The sequence below is a fragment of the Bos indicus genome, chromosome 2 (assembly GCF_029378745.1).
Source record: "Bos indicus isolate NIAB-ARS_2022 breed Sahiwal x Tharparkar chromosome 2, NIAB-ARS_B.indTharparkar_mat_pri_1.0, whole genome shotgun sequence".
NCBI classification, from domain to species: Eukaryota; Metazoa; Chordata; class Mammalia; order Artiodactyla; family Bovidae; genus Bos; species Bos indicus.
The window spans coordinates 105,985,866-106,004,137 of record NC_091761.1 but is presented as its reverse complement, the minus strand read 5'-3'; the positions used below and the strand labels follow the sequence as shown (position 1 = coordinate 106,004,137).

Sequence of the window (18,272 nt, the reverse complement as noted above, 5' to 3'; positions counted from 1 at the left end):
GCAGCCTGAGCTCCACAGCCCCTGCCCTCCTTAGGAGCCCGGTGTCCCTCGTTTCCTGGAGCTTAGCAGCTGCAGGCCTGCATCCCCTGCCCCTTTGCCTCTCCTGTGTTTTTCTGCACTAGCCCCTCCCACCACCTATACCTCCACCCCGCTTTGACCCCATAGCTGCCCTGTTTTGTCTTCAAATCACCCTGGTGACTTGATCGCCTGAAGGAGTATAGATTTTTTATTCTAGCTGTCCTGCGTTTGAGTGCCAGCTCAACTGTTCAGAAGTGAGTGGTCTTGGGCAGCTTAACTTTTCTGGTTGAGTTTCAGTGGTCACATATGGAGGAACGAAGTGTTGCTTTTTGTGCATATTGCTGAAAGGGTTAAATGTGATACTGTGTCTGAAGTAAATGGTACCCGGTAGGTTTTCAGATAAAGCAGTTGTCCCATAAGCCCTGAACTTTGTTTTGCTCCTCCTTAGCACCTCCACCTCCAAAATTCCTGCTTCCACATCTTCATTGCATCGTTCTCAGGATGCTTATCTTCTAGTTGGATCTGCCCCATCGTTCGTACATATGCCGTCCTGTTTCTGCCATCTCGTATCCAGCTTCCATCAGTGTGCCCTACACAGCCCCTCGCCTCCCCACCCCTGCAACCTGCTGTAGCGGAAGGATGCCCAGGGCTCAGGTGGTCCTGGTGAGTCCGAGGGGAAAGTGTCACTTGTCCAGCCTCAGTGGGTGGGCAGGCTCCTGTGGGCACCTCACGCCGCCCACCTCTGCCGGTTCATGCTCGGCCCTCCCCACTGTCTGCCCACGTGGGTCATTTCCCCTTCTGGCTTCCTGAAGTCAGCTGAGCTCAGGGCTGTGCAGACTGCCCCTGCCAGGGGGTGTGTTCCCGTCTGTGAGGCTCTGCTTGGGGTGGGGCAGGGAGGGGGCACCAGGGAGTGATTCTGCATCTGGGCCTGGCAGTGGTCCTGTGACGTGTGGGTGCGCTGTGTGTGCCTCCGGGCATCTGAGCTCTGTGCAGTGTCTCTGGGTCCCCGGAGCCTCTATCTGATGTGGGCTCTCTCTCCTGTGTATTGAAAACCTGCCTGTGTTTTACCAGCCAGATAGAGCCCGGTCTTCCGCTGCCCCTGCCCCTCTCTCCACCCCCTCTTCCTTTCAGACCTGGTTTTGGATGCGGATGCGTGCATCTTGAAGGGCCTCCCGGGGAACAAGGAAACATTGAGGGGAGGGGGGAGTGGATATGCGTCAGATGGAGCCCGAACAATGCTGGTGACAGCCAGGCCTCCGCTGGCCTTCAGTGCTGGCCTGGCTTCAAGTCTCTGCTGCTGGCTAATTGGGATCGGTAAGGGGCTTCCTGTGACTGGGCCACAGATGGATTTAAAGGAGCTGCGGGAGCTGGACTGCCCTGCCCTGGGGACCTCCTGCCCCTGGGGCCCCTGGAGCAGTCCATCAGAGCAGATGGGGCTCCAGAACACCAGCCTTGACACGCACTAATTGTGCGGAACCACCACACCGGCTCCTCCTGCTGCTGCCATCTGTGGCCCAGGGGTTTTCTACATGAGTGAATTTTCAGATAGTTGAAGCTTAGGCCATGTAACAGTTGGACGTGCAAAGAAAAAAGTTGAATTGTTTTGATGGTAATCTTTTGCATTGTGTTATACTGCTCCGAGCTCTGACTTAAGGTAGATTCCTCTTATTCTGTTATTGTTCCTCAGTTTTGACCTCTATAAGGTGGGCCTATGAACAGAACCTAGGTCACAGGGTTCAAGAGAAGATTACGTGAGTTGCAACACATCAAATGCGCATGGTACACCCTGTACATTTGCTCACCTATAAATGAAGGCGCTGAGGCATGGAGAGGTGCAGGAACCGCGTCCAGCTCACATGGAAAGGGGCTAACGTTTTCCAAGCATGTGCTGTGTTCCAGGCATTTTTACTTGTGTCATCTCAGTCAGCTTTATTTTGTCCTCCCAACCAGTGGTAAAGAACTTGGCTGCCAGTGCAAGAGATGTAAGAAACATGGGTTCGATCCCTAGGTTGGGAAGATCCCGCTGGAGGAGGGCATGGCAATCCACTCCAGTATTCTTGCCTGGAGAATCCTGTGGACAGAGGAGCCTGGTGGGCTACAGTCCATATTATTGCACAGAGTCGGACACTACTGAAGAGACTTAGCACGAGCGCATGCAACCACTCTGCAAAGTAGGTCTCCTTATCCCCAGTTTAGCTCTCAGTAGCCGGTCTGTGGCAGATGGATATTTGAGCCCAGGCCTAACCCTCAGGCTCCTCGAAGGCAGCTGCGGGTTTGGTGCAAGAATCACCTGTCATTCATAGGCTGTGTGCATCTTAGAAAGTCACTGGCCTGTTTCACTGCTGTCTTGATGGTACTCAGACAATACCCACCCTTGAGCAGGGCCTGCATGTGGCAAGTCAGTGGCTCTTTAGGGACGGATCTTCAAGTTTTCTGTTTTTGTACCATGAGGTGAGTAAGCGTCCCCTTGGCTTCCCTTGTGGCTCAGCTGGTAAAGAATCCGCCTGCAATGCGGGAGACCTGGGTTTGATCCCTGGGTTGGGAAGATCCCCTGGAGAAGGTAATGGCTACCCACTCCAGTATTCTGGCTTGGAGAATTCCACGGATTGTATAGTCCATGGGGTCACAAAGAGTCAGACACGACTGAGTGACTTCCACTCCACTAACCCAGTCCAGGGCTTTTCTATCTTACCTCTTATCTTTTGGTCGGAAACTCATGCCCCTTAGTGTGTTCAGGAATTTAGAAATGAGGACCCACAAGCAGAAGGTGTTATGATCTTTTAGAATTGAACCCACTTCCAGTTACCACGTTTGTGTTAGGTTCAGAGCAGTTTGGCGTCAAGTGATGAGACAAAATGACTTTTAGTGGCTTAGGGAATGCAAGGCTACAGATGGGCTTGGAGAATACAGAATTTTCTCCTGTTTGCTTTTCTTTTGGCAAGCCTTAAATCTTTAAAGAAGGGGGTAGGCCTTCCTGATCAGCAGCAGCATCGAGCAGTGATGCAGGCAGCGTGAGAAGCCTGAATAACCAAAAAAGCTTTTGGCCATTTCTTCAAATCTGAGATGTCTTTTTTTCCCTCCTACATTCTGTTTAATGCTTTTGAACTTGGAATGCATCTTATGATTTTCGGGCAGACTTCCCTCCTCAAAAGCTATTGTCCAGTTGATGCTACCCCAGATAGTCAGTGGTATCATTGAGATTAAGAAACAGAGCCATGCACACCTGTGGTTTGCAAAGCCTCCTGAAGATGTGGCAGGGACTGAAGCCTGGAAGCTGTTGTCCTGTTGTCCTGAGAGCTGACTATGGCTGAGTTTAGGAAGGTACAGGGAACCTCTCTTGTCTGTGCAGGTTTGAGGGTGGCTCCCAGCCTTGGAATTCTCAGTTTGGGGCCTGGCTCAGCCCATTCTCTCCTCTACCCCTGCCCCAGCCTCCTCTGCGGGGGCCCCTTTCATGCTCCTTGGCAGGTCCTGACCCCTCTGGCTTCTTGGGTTTCCCCCTTGCTCTTATTAATACATTTTTTTTTTCTCCCACGCATCCTTCTTTTCTCACTGTTTTAGCACAGCTTAGGGTCAAAGACTTTGATCCTTCAAGTTTTCATCAGGGACAGAAACCCTCATGAGGAGTAAGGGGGCAGGGTGGGCAGTCTCCCTCTGGGTGTAATTTCTGGAAAACCAGATGGACTTGAATCCCAGTGAAATAATAGCCCTCTTATACCTCCATTACAGCAGTTCTTGGACTCGTTTATAATTCTCTGTTTACATGCCTGTCTCCTCCACTGGGCCACAAGTTCCCCTCCGGGTCAGGCCATCCTTATTCCCCTCTGGCTCTGAAGCCGGGAACGTGGCACCGAGGGCCCCGTTACTGTTGTTGAAGGAGTGCACTGCCTTGCTTGTGTGCCCATCACCTCCTCCCTGTCCCAGGTTCCACTAGAACCTTGACCACAGACCACAGTCCTTTCCTTCACCAGATTCTTCTAGGAACTTCCTAGAAGCAGGGTTTTCTGTGCTGGAGGCCATGTCCTCCAACCCCCTGCTCCAGAACAAATGGCTCTTCTCCAGGTGGGAAAGAAGAGCTGGGGTTTCCCTGCTCTTTAGATCTTAGGAGAAGGTGACCTTGGAGTCTGTTTGTCAGACCATCTGTTGAGTGCCTCCACTTATTAACAGAGGCCCTGCGTCCTCTGAGTGCTCCGGCCTGGGCTCCTCAGTGGTGGCCGGTTTCTCCTCAGGCTTCTTACATCCCCTTAGAATGTTCTCAGTAATCTCCCTACTCTGCTCAGAACCCCAGCTCAGAGTCTCCTTTCATTTTGGTCTCCCGTTCTGCCTCCACCCTCCTCTTGACTCAGACATCTTCCCAGCCCACCTGCCTTAGAAGCCATGCCCCCCATGAAACTCTACGTGTGACACCTGATTTGGGCAAAGTGCTGTGGTCCTGAGCAGGGCCAAGTCATGGGGTGCTACCAGGTTGGAACTCTGGTTCCATTACCTAGTGCAGGCTAAGGATGTGACCTCTCAGAGCCTCGTTTCCCCTTCTGTAAAATGGGCTGATAACCCCCACCTCACTGTGTACCATATGGGAAAAACAAACAAGCGAACTTGAAAGTGGTATTCTCTGGCTGGAGCGAGAGCTTCGAGGCGGAGAGGTGAGAAATGAGACTGGAAAGAGAGACACAGCCAGGTCCCGAAGGGCTGTGAGGACCATATTAGGGCATCTGGACTTTATCCCGTGGAGCTGGGCTGAGGGCAAGGAGGCGGATGTCAGGAGGCTGTTGTAAGAATCTCCATGATTTAAAGAGACTAGGGGTGAGGGAGTGGCTTGGAAGGATACTCTGGTGGAGGAATTGGCCAGGCTTGGGGGGGACGGGGGTGTAGGAAGAGTCCAGCTGACCCTCAGGTTTTTGGCTTAACAACCTTAGATGGTCAGGGAGTGGGGTGGTCGTCAATGGCAGTGAGGGAGCCAGGAGGAGGCAGAAAGGGGACAGGGCTGTGAACCCAGGACGCTGACCAGTGTCAAGTCCTGGGCCCAGCTCTGCCCTCTTGCCTCTGCTGGTACTTCCCTGTGCCCCCACACGCCCCACCCTTGTCATTGCCAGGCTTCCCCTGGACCCCTGGCTCCCCTCTTGTGCTCCCAGGACCTGGCATGTAGGAGATGCTTGGTACCTGTCTGTTGAACTCAACTTCTCTGACTTTCTTGCTCACAAGGGTTTGCTCATGAGAAGTCTGGTCCGGTATGCAACTCAGCCCTCCCAGGGTCACTGATGTTGGGTGTGGGCCAGTGTGGCCCCTGAGCTCGGCCCTTGGGGTCCCAGCTTGGGTCCCAGGGGAAACAGATCGTCAGAAAAGATGTTCTGCCACCAGCTAGGCATCCAGAGATCTGGGTGCTATCTTATGCCATCCTCCGGACAGACTCTGAAGGGGACCGGCTGCAGAGGGCCGGGCCTGCTGGCGCTCAGTGCTAGACCCACCTCACCTGCTTTGCTGCTGCCACGACCTTCTGGGGAAGTGTCTGCTCTGAAATACCACATTCCGGCAGGCTCAAGAGGGTCTGGCACACCCGGCCCTCCCCTTGTATGGGGTTGGGCTGTGCAGGTCAGGGCTGCTGTGTGGGGTGTGGCTAGAAACTTCCCTGTCTAGGAGGACCTTCTTGAGCGTGGAACAGGACTTGGAGGCTGGCAGGGGCTGGGGCGGCCAGTGAGTGGGGCCTGAGAAGAGGCTCCCGGGATAAGAGGGAGGGTTGGGGTTCAGGGGAGCTGCTGGAGCTGGCAGGGGGAATGACTGGGTCAATGGTCCAAGAGGAGCCTGGCCCAGGAGGATTTGGGGAAGGGATGGGCCTGGAACTCTGGGGACAGTGACTGGAGTCGGCCCTCTGGGTCGCCCCTGTGTCTTGTCTGCTTGGGGTCTCAGTTGGAGGCTGCTGGGCTTGGGGAAAGGGTCAGGCCCCCTCCCTGCCCCCGGCTGGCTCCCTGGCCCTGAAGGGGCACGGCCCCCCGCCCCTCAGCTCGAGGTGTCCCTGGGAACAGGCCCCTTCTTGCCTCCAGGAACTTGACGCAGTTCCTTTCCCGGTCGTGAGCAGAACTCTATATAAGGGAAGGAAACAGCAGAGCAGGTTGAGAGCAAGCTCTGGTGAGGATGGGTGGCCTGGAGGGGAGGCCCAGGCCTGGGGAGGAAATGGAGCCAGGGCAGGGGCCCCCTCCTTCTCGGGAACCCCCCTGCCCAGAGCTTGAGGCTTGAGGCTCAGTCTGGGAGGCCAGTGTCTTCGAGCTGTTCTGGGGTGCTGCCCTCTTCACCCTCGGGCCTTGTACTTGCCCAGTCCCCCGCATGGCTGGGCACTGTGTAGCTGTCTGACTGTGGGCATCCACAGTCACCCCTCACCCGGTTCCCAAGCCAAGCCCTGGTCCAGTTGGCGGGGGCTCCCAGCCTGCTTTGGTCTGGCTGGCAGGGGCTGGCTGGGGCTTTATAGAGCCCAGTGGGGATTCGTAATGTGAACTTGGAGGTGCTGGGCTCTCCACACACGGAGGTCGTCTGATTGTGTCCACACAGGGCACGCGGGCTGGGTCCCTCTGGGATCATTGTCTGCATTATTCTTGACTCCCTGGTGTCACCTCAGTGACCAAGTCTCGGAGGATGGCTGATTCCTGGCCACCACAGGTTCCTTGAGTGGGGCCCCGAGGATGAGCAGCAGGCAGAGCTGAGGGCGGGATCCCTGGCTCTGGAGGGCAGGAAGGTGGCGGTGCCCTCTATGCTCTGGGTCGGGGAGAGCAGTAGAGTCTGGAGGGGGCATCTATTAACATGAGGTGGGGATGGGGGCCCACAGACGTTCAGGTACCTGATGGTCCCTTAGGGCTTCCCTGATAGCTTAGTTGGTAAAGAATCCACCTGCAATGCAGGAGACCCGGGTTTGATTCCTGGGTTGGGGAGATCCACTGGAGAAGGGATAGGCTACCCACTCCAGTATTCTTGGGCTTCCCTTGTGACTCAGCTGGTAAAGAATCTGCCTGCAATGCTGGAGACCTGAGTTCGATCCCTAGGTTGGGAAAATCTCCTGCAGAAGGGAAAGGCTACCCACTCCAGTATTCTTGGGCTTCCCTTGTGGCTCAGCTGGTAAAGAATCTGCCTGCAATGTAGGAGACCTGCAATGCGATGGCCCCTTGTCTCTAGACTTCAGGGCTCCTCCCCATCTTTCCCCCTCCCCTCATTATTCTTAGTGTTACCGAACATCTCCTGCTTGCATTAAGCTCCGCATCCTTCATCTCCCCTGGTCCCTCTCCTACTCAGGCATCTTCAGTGGCTTCCCAGTGCTGGCAGCTGAAAGCTTTAACTCCTCTGCTGGGTGTTCAGAGTCTCCTATCATCCAGCCTGGAGGGAAACTTTCAGGCCAGTCTGCTTCCCTCATCTCCTACATGCCTTTCAATGCCATCTTTTCCTTCACCCATCCTGTGTCCCAGCCGAAGGGGATTCTTTTGATGTGGGAAGCGTTCCCACCTCCATGCCTTGTTTGTGTGGTTATTTTCTCCTGAAATGCCCTTTCCCCATCGCCACCTTCAAAACCTGCCCATGGACCTCGTAAGTTCCAGGTTCTGAGCAGAGCCCGAGCTTCTTGACAAAAATGACCTGTGGGCTTCCTGCCCTTCTGGGGCTCACAGGGGGAGCCACGCAGTAGACAAACAAAAGCAGTGTGTTCTTGAGGCCCGCCTCAGGTGCCCCCTCTTCCATGGAGTATGCCTGGGCAACCCCTCACTCCCCTCCAGCTTTCTCTGTGCTATTACAGCCCCGGATCCTCTGCCACAGCACGGGCCTCATCTGGCCAAGGGGACAGTGTGGCTTGCTGGGAAAGGCAGGTATTGCAGGCAGGCCGACCTGGTATCAGTCCTGATGCTGTTACTTGATAGATGTGCCATCTTGGCTCTCACAGGATTGTTGAACTGCCTGAGCCTCTATAAGATGAGGATGCTAAGGACCTACTTCAGGGGGGTCATGAAGAAGGGAGGGTGTCATTCGAGGTGAGTGCCTGGAGTTGTTGGGGGAGGCATGTGCAGTGGGTGTCAGCAAGAACTTCTCTGGAAGCAACCCAAGTGTCCGCTGATGGATGGACGGGTAAGCACAGTGCGGTATAGTCATCCAATGGAGTAGTATTCAGCCTCAAAGAAGAATGCAACTCTGATACATGCTGCGACGTGAAAGAGTCTTGAAACCATTAGGCAGAGTATGTTAGTTTGTTGGGTCTGGCATAGCAAAATATCACACACTCAGTGGTTTATTTATTTATTTGGCTGCCCTGGATCTTAGTTGCGACACACAAGCTTTTCAATCTTGTTGCAACATGCAGCATGCAAGCTCTTAGTTGTGGCATGTGGCATCTAATTCCCTGACCAGGAATCTCACCCAGGCCTCCTGCATTGGGAGCGTGGAGACTTCGCTACTGGACCACCAGGGAAGACCCACAAACTCAGTGCTTTAAACAACAGAACTTTATTTTCTCGCAGTGTGGAGGCTGGAGGTCATGATCAAGGTGCCGGCAGGTTTGGTTTTCGCTGAGGCCCTCCTTGGCTTGTAGCTGGCCACTTTCTCCTTGTGTCTTCACGTGGTCCTCCCTTTGCGCAGGTCCCCCTAGTGACTCTCTGTGGGTCTTGATCTTATCTTGTAAGGATACCAGTCATATTGGATTAGGGCCCACCTTAATGGCCTCACTTTAACTTAATCACCCCTGGGGCTTCCCTGGTGGCTCAGATGGTGAAGAGCCTGCCTGCAACACAGGAGACGTGGGTTTGATCCCTGGATCAGCATGATTCCCTGGAGAAAGGAATGGCTACCCACTCCAGTGTTCTTGCCTGGAGATTCCCACGGACAGAGGAGCCTGGCAGGCTACAGTCCATGGGGTTGCAAAGAGTCAGACACAACTGAGGGACTAATACACATATTTAAAGGCCCCATCTCTACATACAGTCATATTGTGAGGTACTGGGGGTTTGGACTTCAACCTAAGAATTTGGAGGGATACTTCAGCTTATAACATTTAGTGAAATAATTCAGACAAAAAGACAAATATTGTATGATTCCTCTTATATGAGGTACCTAGAATAGGCAAGTTCATAGGAACAGAAAGTAGATGAGAGGTTACTGGGGCCGGGGAGGGTTGGGGGGGAGTGAGGAATTATTGTTTGATGGGTGTAGGGTTTTTCTATTTTGGAATAATGAAAATGTTCTGGAAATGGATAGTGGAGATGATTATACAGCATTGTTAATATACAATGCCACTGATTTACACTTAAAATGGTAAATTTTATGTTATGTGCATTTTACCATAATTAAAGCGGGGGAGAGGCAAGCCAGATATGGGGGAGATCTCTTTTCTGCTCAGGATTATATGAAATGCTCAATTCCCAGACTCAAGTGGTTCTAGTTTGGCTGGGCTGTCCTCCAGTCCTGGGGACCAGGTGGACATGGGTGTGGGGACCCGTGGGAGGCTGGGATGTTGTGTAACCAATCCTGATTGAGGATGGGAGTGTCGCCCAGCTGGGGATGAGGTCCTGCCACTCGTCAGGTAGTGAGGTTCTGGGGGCAGTGGGAGGCAGGTGCCTGGGTTTTCACCTACGACTCTCCCCTTCCAGCTGGTTGACTCTGTTATGATCTCTTCAAGCCTCAGTTTCTTCATCTGTAAAATGGGAGCAGAATACCAACTCTGCAGGATTGGAGGGTCTCAGAGACAACACAAGCATATGGTAGATCAGCTCCCTTGAGTAGGTGCCTAACAGTCGTGGTAACTGGTGCCTCCTGTCCTTGGGCCTTGAGTCGCTTTCATCTTTCCAGAAATCTTTCGTGTGCACCTCCTGTGTGCTGGGACTAGCATGATGAACAAGGCATGCTCCTTTCCTTTAGGGCACTTGATTTCTCTAGTGAGTAACAGATTATAGACAAGGAAATAAACACATCTGTAATTACACGTTGTATTTAGAGCTGGGAAGGAGAGATAGGAATTCAGGAGAGAGAATAGCTATGTGTGTGTGTGTGTGTGTGTGTGTATGTATAGCTTAAGGGAGTCAGGGAGGGCTTCTCTCTAGGGTGGTAGCATTTAAGCCAAAGCCAGAAGAATAGGAAGGACCCAGCTGTGCAGACAGCTGGGCTAAGAACATCTGGGCAAGAAAACTGCATACTCAGAGGCCCTGAGGAAGAACAGAGCTAGGTGTGTCCCGAGGACTGAGAGGAGCCCACCCCTTGGGTGTGGCTTTGGGCCTGGACAAGGTGAATGGACAGAGTGACAGTGGGGAACCGGCCAGGGGGCGGGTTGTGCAGGGAGCCCCCTGACTGGGCTGCCTGCTCTCAGGACTCTCCTGTCCTGGGGGGGTCCCCAAGGCTGTGTCCTGTTGTTGGCACTGTTCCCGGGGACCTTTGAAGTTCAGAAAATACTAGTGGGTGGAGGGCTGATGAATGCCAGGCTTTGGCCCCAGTGCCAGGCTATGGAGCCTGATAACGCTCACATCCTGGCAGCATTCCTATCTTTCTACCTCCAGAGCTGCATCGTTCTACTGCAGTGGCCTTGGGCAAGTCGTTACCCTTGCTGTGCCTTAGTTTCTTCATCTGTGAAATGGGGATAAAACAGTATAACTCATGCATCTTTTTCCCTGTGAACTTTAAAGAAACTTTCCCTCCTGACCCTCCCACCCCATCCCGCCCCTCTAGGTCATCACAGAGCACAGGCTGGGCTCTCTGTGCCCATATAGCAGCTTCCCACTGGCTATCTATTTTACACATGATAGTGTATATATGTCAGCGCTACTGTCTCAGTTCATCCCACCATCTCCTTCCCTACCTATGTCCAAAGTCTGCATTTTTATTAGGATCAAATGAGTCTAGGGAAAGGGCTTAGGACAGTAACAGACACATAGGCACATCCCATAAACTTTCTGTTCCTGCTCTAGTTGTGTAGGGCTCTGGGGAAATTCATCTTTACCGGAGAGTCGGCACGGCAGAGAGGGCTGCGGCACAACCCTGTCTACAGCCAGACTGCTGGGGCTGCGTCCTGCCTTCTCTGCTCGACACTTGATTGACCTCTGTGCCTTGGTCTTCTCAGTCACAAAATGGGATGCTCAGGGTTGTGGGAATGAAGTGAATTAATTCACGCCAGGGACAAAGCAGAGTGCCTGGCGGGTAGCAAGTTTGATGGGAGTATTTGCTGCTGCTGCTGCTTTTAGTGTTGTTACAGTTTTCAGAATGGAAAGGCTGAACCTTAGGCCCACCAGCCCGCATCCTCTGTCTGCCGACGGATCATGGAGGGAGACTTGGGGAGAAGGCTTACCTGAGCCTGAATTTCTGGGCCTGAGTCCTGGAATCCTGTCCTGCCAGCCCTGGGGAGACAAATGACTGGCACCCCCTGTGTCTGCCCTCTTTGCATAGGGAGGGCTGCTAGCTGGAGTCCCCTGGGGCCAGTGGGAGTGGTCGCTGCAGACACCAGGAGTGTGGGGCCACAGGGCACAGGCCAGAGTGGCAAGGGGCTCTGGCCCTCCCTGGTACATTCCAGGCTCCTGAGGGGGTGGCCAGGAGCCAGGGTGCCGGAGGGAAGGAGAGAGCCTTTTAAGGAAACATTTCTCTGCTTTAAAAAAAAAAAAAAATAGAGAGACAAGAAACATTGAAACACACAACAAAGTTAGTGGGCTGGCTGGCGGGCCGGCCTGGAATGCGCAGCTGTGGGCAGTGGGTGGAGGAGGCCCTGGGGGGCAGCAGGCCACGAAGGGGCACCCCGGCATCAGGCCTGCAAACTGGGGGTCCACAGTACAGATCTAAGTCCTCAGAGAGGACAAGGACAGGACCTGGGGTTAGGTTCCATGGCTCCCCGCTGCTTCAGGGTGGTACTTGGAGAAGGGAATGGCAACCCACTCCAGTATTCTTGCCTGGAGAATGCCATGGACATAAGAGCCTGGTGGGCTACAGTCCAGGGGGGTGCAAGGAGTCGGACATGATTGAGCGACTAGTACTTTAGTCCTAGAGAAGAGGCTCTCCCTCTTGTCTCAGAGGACACCTGTCCGTCCTGCCTTTGCCTCATCATGTGTCCGTAACCCCCCTCACTTCCCTAACCCCCAGTCCCGAATGGAGACCAGACGCACTCTCGGGTACTGCAGGGGAAGACAGCGGCGGTGGATGGGGCTTGCCTGTGTCTGGGATGCCATGGCACTAGCCAGCAGCGTCCCGTCCTCTTGCAGCTGATTGCACATTTAGGTTCTCAGCCCTGTTCCAGCTCTAGCTCCGAGAGAAGGAGCAGAGCAGGGTGCTGATCTGTGGGTTGACCCACTCCCACCCGGACCTGAGGACCCATGGGTGATAGGAGGTGGGATAGGAGGGCCTGGCCCCAGGGGTTGAAACCTACAAGAGTGGGATTTAGGGCTGGGGTGCAAGGATCCAGGGAGGAAGGAGGTCACTGCTGGATGCTGGACTCCTGCTCTGAAAGGGCCTAGGGGACTGCAAGCGTCCCCGTGACTGAGAGCTTGTCTGATGGGCAGGGCGCCCTGAAGGCTGCAGCCACCTCCAGACTTTCCTGCCCTTCTGCCCTGTTCTCCTGGCATCCTCCACCCCACCCCTGGTCACTGATCAGCTGTGTGACCTTGGGAAAGTTGTTTAATTTCTCTGTGCCCCCTGTACCTCAACTGGTGGTAGGTGTGTGTGCTGTGCTAAGTCGCTTCAGTCGTGTCTGACTCTTTGTGAAACTTATGGATGATAACTCACCAGGCTCCTTTGTCCATGGAGTTCTCCAAGCATGAATACTGCAGGGGGTTGCCATGCTCTCCTCCAAGGGTGATAGGTACTGAGACTCAACCCAGGTCACTTTGCTGAGTTGGCAGGGAGCCTGCAGCGTGACTGCCAAGAACCCAGGGATGCCAACTCCTAGCCCCTCTACCTCTTCCAGAGCCCGGGGCACATGGTTCCACAGGTGTGGGCCCCTTCTAAGCTGGCATGTCAAGCCAGGTGGTCCCTGGAGCTGGTCAGATGATAGAACAGGGTCAGGGGACAGAAAGGCTCAGCTGAGGGTGACGCCCCTATGAACAGCCAGCTCCACCTGAGGCTGGGGGCTGTCACTGCTCTTCTGGGGATGGGGCCAGATCGCCCACTGTTGGAGAAGGTAGCCACCTGCCCTTTGGCGATCCATGGCTTGTGTCCAGACATCCTCATGCCTGGGGCTGGGGGACGTGGGGAGAGCTTCCCCCTCCGTCCCCTCTGTGGGCCCCTACGTGGTGTTCAGGTCAGGAATTGGAGCCAAGGTTGAGGTATGAGCTCCAAGAAAAACGTGTCCTGGCTAGAAAAAAAGGAACACATCGAGTCTCTGATAAAGGCCTCTGCTAATTGTCAGGGTAGTGGTTTGGCTGCCGGGCCCCTGGGGAGGGAGTGTTATCTCAGCGTAGGGAGAATCCAGCCCCCTCTCTCCGCCCATCTCCCTCTGACTTGAGGCCACGGGGCCACCCCCTCCCTCATCAGAGAAGATGAGGATGATGACAAAATAATAGCTCACCCTCGGAGAGTGTTTCCACCCTCAAGACCTTCCACGTGTATTAGCAGAGTGGCTAGTTTCTTTTGAAAGAGCCGACAGGCCCTTCCCCATGCTGTTTCCCCACACAGTCTGGGAAGCTTGGCCAGCCCTCTGCAGCTCTGACTTTGGAATGAGACACCTTGGCATTTGGGAGAATGGAGGAGGTGACCTTTCCTAGAGGTCTTAAACATGGTTTAAAAAAAAAAAAACACACACCAAATCTTACCATATTGCAGAAAATTTAGAAAATAGAGAGAGAGAAAAAAAAAAAAACCACCTTATTACCTTAATTCTGGTGCTTTGACCTCCAGTCTTTCTGCATATTTCTTTGTACAGAATTTTAAGAATGTGTCCATTTCACTTTTGCCTCTTCATCTGAGCACTGTTGCCTAGGCGTTTTCTCGTGTTGCTACACAGTCTTCCAATGAACTCTCCTACTGGAGGGTGTCAGTGTTTGTGAACTGAAGGGCGGGGTGTCTAGCCCCGGCTGGTGGGGGAGCAAAATGATTTCAGGAGGCCCTGGGTTTCTGTGGGGATGAAAGATGCTAACCTTGCCCTTTCTCTGTTCCTCCCACAGGTGGCTGCCCCCTGCATTCCTCCTTCCAGCCATGAACTGGTGGTGAGTGACAGTCCATTCCTGCCCCGCCAGCCCACCCTCCTCTCTTTCCGCAGCTCCTGCTTCAGCTTACTTTGCCTGCATGCATGCTCAGTCGCTTCAGTTGTGTCCGACTCTTTGCAACCCCATGAACTGTAGCCCTCCAGGCTCCTCTGTCCATGGGATTTCCCAGGCAAGAATACTGGAGTGGGTTGCCAGTCCCTTCTCCAGGGGATCTTCCAGACCTAGGGATCCAACCCATGTCTCATGTGTGTCCTGCATTGTAGGCAGATTCGTTACCGCTGAGCCACTGGGGAAGCCCCAAGCATCCTGGTAGCTCCCACAGGTGCTGGGCCATTAGGTAATGAGGAGGAAGGGGCCGTGTCCTGAAGCTGAAGCCCAACTAGAAGGAAATGAGTCATGAGGTCCCTTCGTGACTTCATGAGACTCGCGGCCTCTTGTTTCAATCTTGAGACTCAAGTCCTTAGAAAAGCCCATAAAAGGGCATCCTGCCTGTCTCTAGGCCTGGTCAGGTGCCTGTTGTCTTGGGGCTTACAGAACAGGGGGATGGCATCTCCTTTGACCTGCCTGGTCCCTGGTCAGGTCCCTTTTGGCTGAGCCCTTCTGTCCCCTGACTCTGTTCTATCATCTGACCAGCTCCAGGGACCACCTGGCTTGACATGCCAGCTTAGAAGGGGTCCACACCTGTGGAACCATGTGCCCTGGGCTCTGGGATGGATGGCATGACCCACAGAGTTCAGGTACCTGGGAAGTTAGTCACATTGAGGTGGCCTGCTGCATCTCCAGGCTCTTTGGCTGACTCTGCTTTTCTGCCCTCCCTCCATGTCCCCCAGTGCCGCACTGCTCCCTCTTTCCTCCAGTCAGGCTTCCAGAAAAGTGTGGATGGGCAGGACTCCTGTGAGTTACGGGCTGGGGAGAGGGGCCTGCTCCAGACCCATCCCAGCTGGTCTGCTTTGGAATGTTTCCCTCCCTGCCGTCTCTCTGTCTTCTTACCCTTCACAGCTCCCTTCTGCTCCCCAGCCCAGCACAGGAGGCAGGCGGGGGCCCTGGGGACTGGAGAGGGAGGGCCCTGCCTGCACTCAGGTATGTGTGTGCAGGCCCGCACCCATGTGTGTACTTGTTTGTGACTAGAGTTCGTGATGGAGGGCCCAAGTGGGCACCATCCCACTGATCGGTGTGGCGGTGCCTGTGGTGACATTGATGTGGGTGGGAGTCTTGGGGAGTAGGCAAGGGCCCAGTGGGGCCCAGGCAGTTGGAGGTGTCTGCACATGACTTGCTCAGCCTGGATGCTGGCATCTCACTCGGGTTTCCTGGTCTTTTCTCTTCTGACACCCACGTGCTGTGTGACAGTGGGCCAGTACTGCCCTCTTTCTGGGCCTCAGGTTCCCTTTTTGTCAAAGAAGGGGGCTGCACTCGAAGCTCCAAAGGCCTTCTCAGTTCTGATACATATCCGCCTCCCATCCTTCCCCTCCCTATTCAGGGTCATTGGTGGAATGAAATAAAGCATGCAAAAAAAAAAAAAAAAAAGTATGCAGAAGTGATTATGACTCTTAGATGTCTCTTGGATGCAGAGCAGAGTCACTGCCCTCTGCCCTCTCGGTCTAGGCCCTGCCATGACTTGCTCGGCCTGGGTACTGGAACATTCCACAACCTGGCTCAGGCAGGAGTCCCTTCTGGTATCTAATTGCAGTTCCTCCAGCTGGAATGCCAACCTGTTCCCTTCTGTTCCAACCTGTGACCCCTCCTCACATAAACAAAGCTCACAAGACTCCCAGAGGTCAGGCATTCCATGTCCTTTCCTCGCATCGGCCCCTCCTTCCTAATCTCACTGGGCTCAAATGCTTTTGGGCCTCACCTCTGCCTAGCTGTGTGTCTCCAGATGTGGAGTATTCTTTGCACAGAGCTCAGTCAAAGGTCATCTCACAACAGCAGGGCTTAGGGGTCGAATACTGTGGGGATGAGGCCAGAGTGCAGGCCTGGTTTGGAACTGCCAGGGAGAACTCTCTCTGGGATTGCGGAAGGGCAGGCAGGGAGGGGTGGAGAGGAAGGAGCCCACATCTCAGCATTTCAACCCGATTACTACTTGGCCACTGAGAACAGAATGTTCTTGGCTGGTTGAGGATAGTTGGGGGGCTCTGGAGTCTAGGGCTCTCCAGGCAGGAGCCAGACGCTTGACCTCCAGGAGTCTCGTGAGCTTTGTTTACATGAGGAGGGGTCAGGGATTGGAACAGAAGGGAATAGGTTGGCTTTCCGACTGGAGGAATTGCAGTTAGATACCAGAAGGGATGAGCTTCCCAGGTGGCACTAGTGATAAAGAACCCATCTGCCAGTGCAGGAGATACAAAGAGACGTGGGTTCAAACCCTGGGTCTGGAAGATCCCCTGGAGGAGGGCATGCAACCCACTCCAGTATTCTTGCCTCAAGAATCCCATGGACAGAGGAGCCTGGTGGGCCACAGTCCATAGGGTCACAAAGAGTCGGACACGACTGAAGCTACTTGCACAGCACAGCATGGTACCAGAAAGGACTCCTGCCTGGGCCAGGCTGTGGAATGTTCCCATCTCTAATGTGCCTGCCCGAGCAGAGGGGCTCTGAGTCTCGTGGACGTTGCATGAGCCAACTGGTGGAGGAGTGGTTGTGACAACAAAGATTTCCCCGCCTGAGTCAGGATACTCCACTTCCCCCCAGAAGTGATCAAGAGGGAGGGAGTTCCCCGAGGCCTGGGTCTGTGACCATGGACACGTTGGTTAACCTCTCTGGACCTCAGTTTCTCCTCTGCGGGTTGGGAGTTAGTAACAGTACCTACCTTATAAGGCTGTGAAAAGAATCAGTTCAGTCAGTTCAGTCGCTCAGTCGTGTCCGACTCTTTGTGACCCCATGAATCGCAGCACGCCAGGCCTCCCTGTCCATCACCAACTCCCGGAGTTCACTCAGACCCACGTCCATCGAGTCGGTGATACCATCCAGCCATCTCATCCTCTGTCGTCCCCTTCTCCTCCTGCCCCCAATCCCTCCCAGCATCAGAGTCTTTTCCAATGAGTCAACTCTTCACATGAGGTGGCCAAAGTACTGGAGTTTCAGCTTCAGCATCAGTCCTTACAATGAATATTCAGGATTGATTTCCTTTAGGAAGAACTAGTTGGATCTCCTTGCAGTCCAAAGGACTCTCAAGAGTCTTCTCCAACACCACAGTTCAAAAGCATCAATTCTTTGGCGCTCAGCCTTCTTCACAGTCCAACTCTCACATCCACACATGACCACAGGTGAAACAAATAAAAGGAACAAATTAGCTCACTGAATCAGTCTGTGTTCAAATCCTCCAATGGCTGCTCACCCCTGAGAGTAAAGGCCCAGGTTCTTCCATTGGTCTACACAGCCCTACAATGATGGGCAGATTTCCTTTCTCACCTCATCTTCTGAAAGCTCCCTCCTTCTCTCAGTCTGCTGTGACCACCTGGCCTTCTTGCTGGTCTTGAACATCAGGCAGATACTGCCTCAGGGCTTTTGCACTTGCTGACCTTTTCCCAAGGATACCTGCCAGGCTCTTTCCCTCCTTGAGATCTTTACTCAAGTGTCAGATTTCCCTTCCCCCAGCAACCCACTCTCCCTTCCCTGCCTTCTTTGCCCCTCAGCATGTGTCACCATCTTACTTGCTGATCTCCTTTAAAAGCCTCCCACCAACATGGAGAAGGCAATGGCACCCCACTCCAGTACTCTTGCCTGGAAAATCCCATGGATGGAGGAGCCTGGTAGGCTGTAGTCCATGGGATCGCTAAGAGTCGGACACGACTGAAGTGACTTAGCAGCAGCAGCAGCAGCAGCAGCAGCATGGAAACATACATTACCATATGTAAAATAGACAGCCTGTGAGAATTTGCTGTATGACTCAGGAAACTCTAAGGGGGCTCAGTAACAACCCAGATGGGTGGGGTGGGAATGGAGGTGGGAAGGATGTTCAGGTGGGAGGGGACATGGGTAAACTTATGGCTGATTTATGTTGATGTTTGATAGAAACCAACACAATACAGCAAAGCAATTATCCTTCAATTAAAAATAAATAAAAAAAAATAGCCTCCCACCACACCAGCATGTAAACTCTATGATGACAAGGGGTTTCTGTCCGCTGTG

At 53.7% G+C, this 18,272-nt stretch overlaps 1 protein-coding gene across 11 annotated transcripts in view; it reads left to right on the top strand.

The window, feature by feature from the left end:
- Nucleotides 1–18,272, top strand: part of TNS1 (tensin 1) — a 216,240-nt gene that overhangs the window by 78,542 nt on the left and 119,426 nt on the right. For all 11 annotated transcript variants that reach the window (XM_070772002.1, XM_070772039.1, XM_070772026.1 and 8 more), the window contains one exon: nt 14,106–14,147. In XM_070772002.1, coding sequence (XP_070628103.1) covers nt 14,106–14,147 — 42 coding nt within the window. The remainder of the gene's footprint in view (nt 1–14,105; nt 14,148–18,272) is intronic.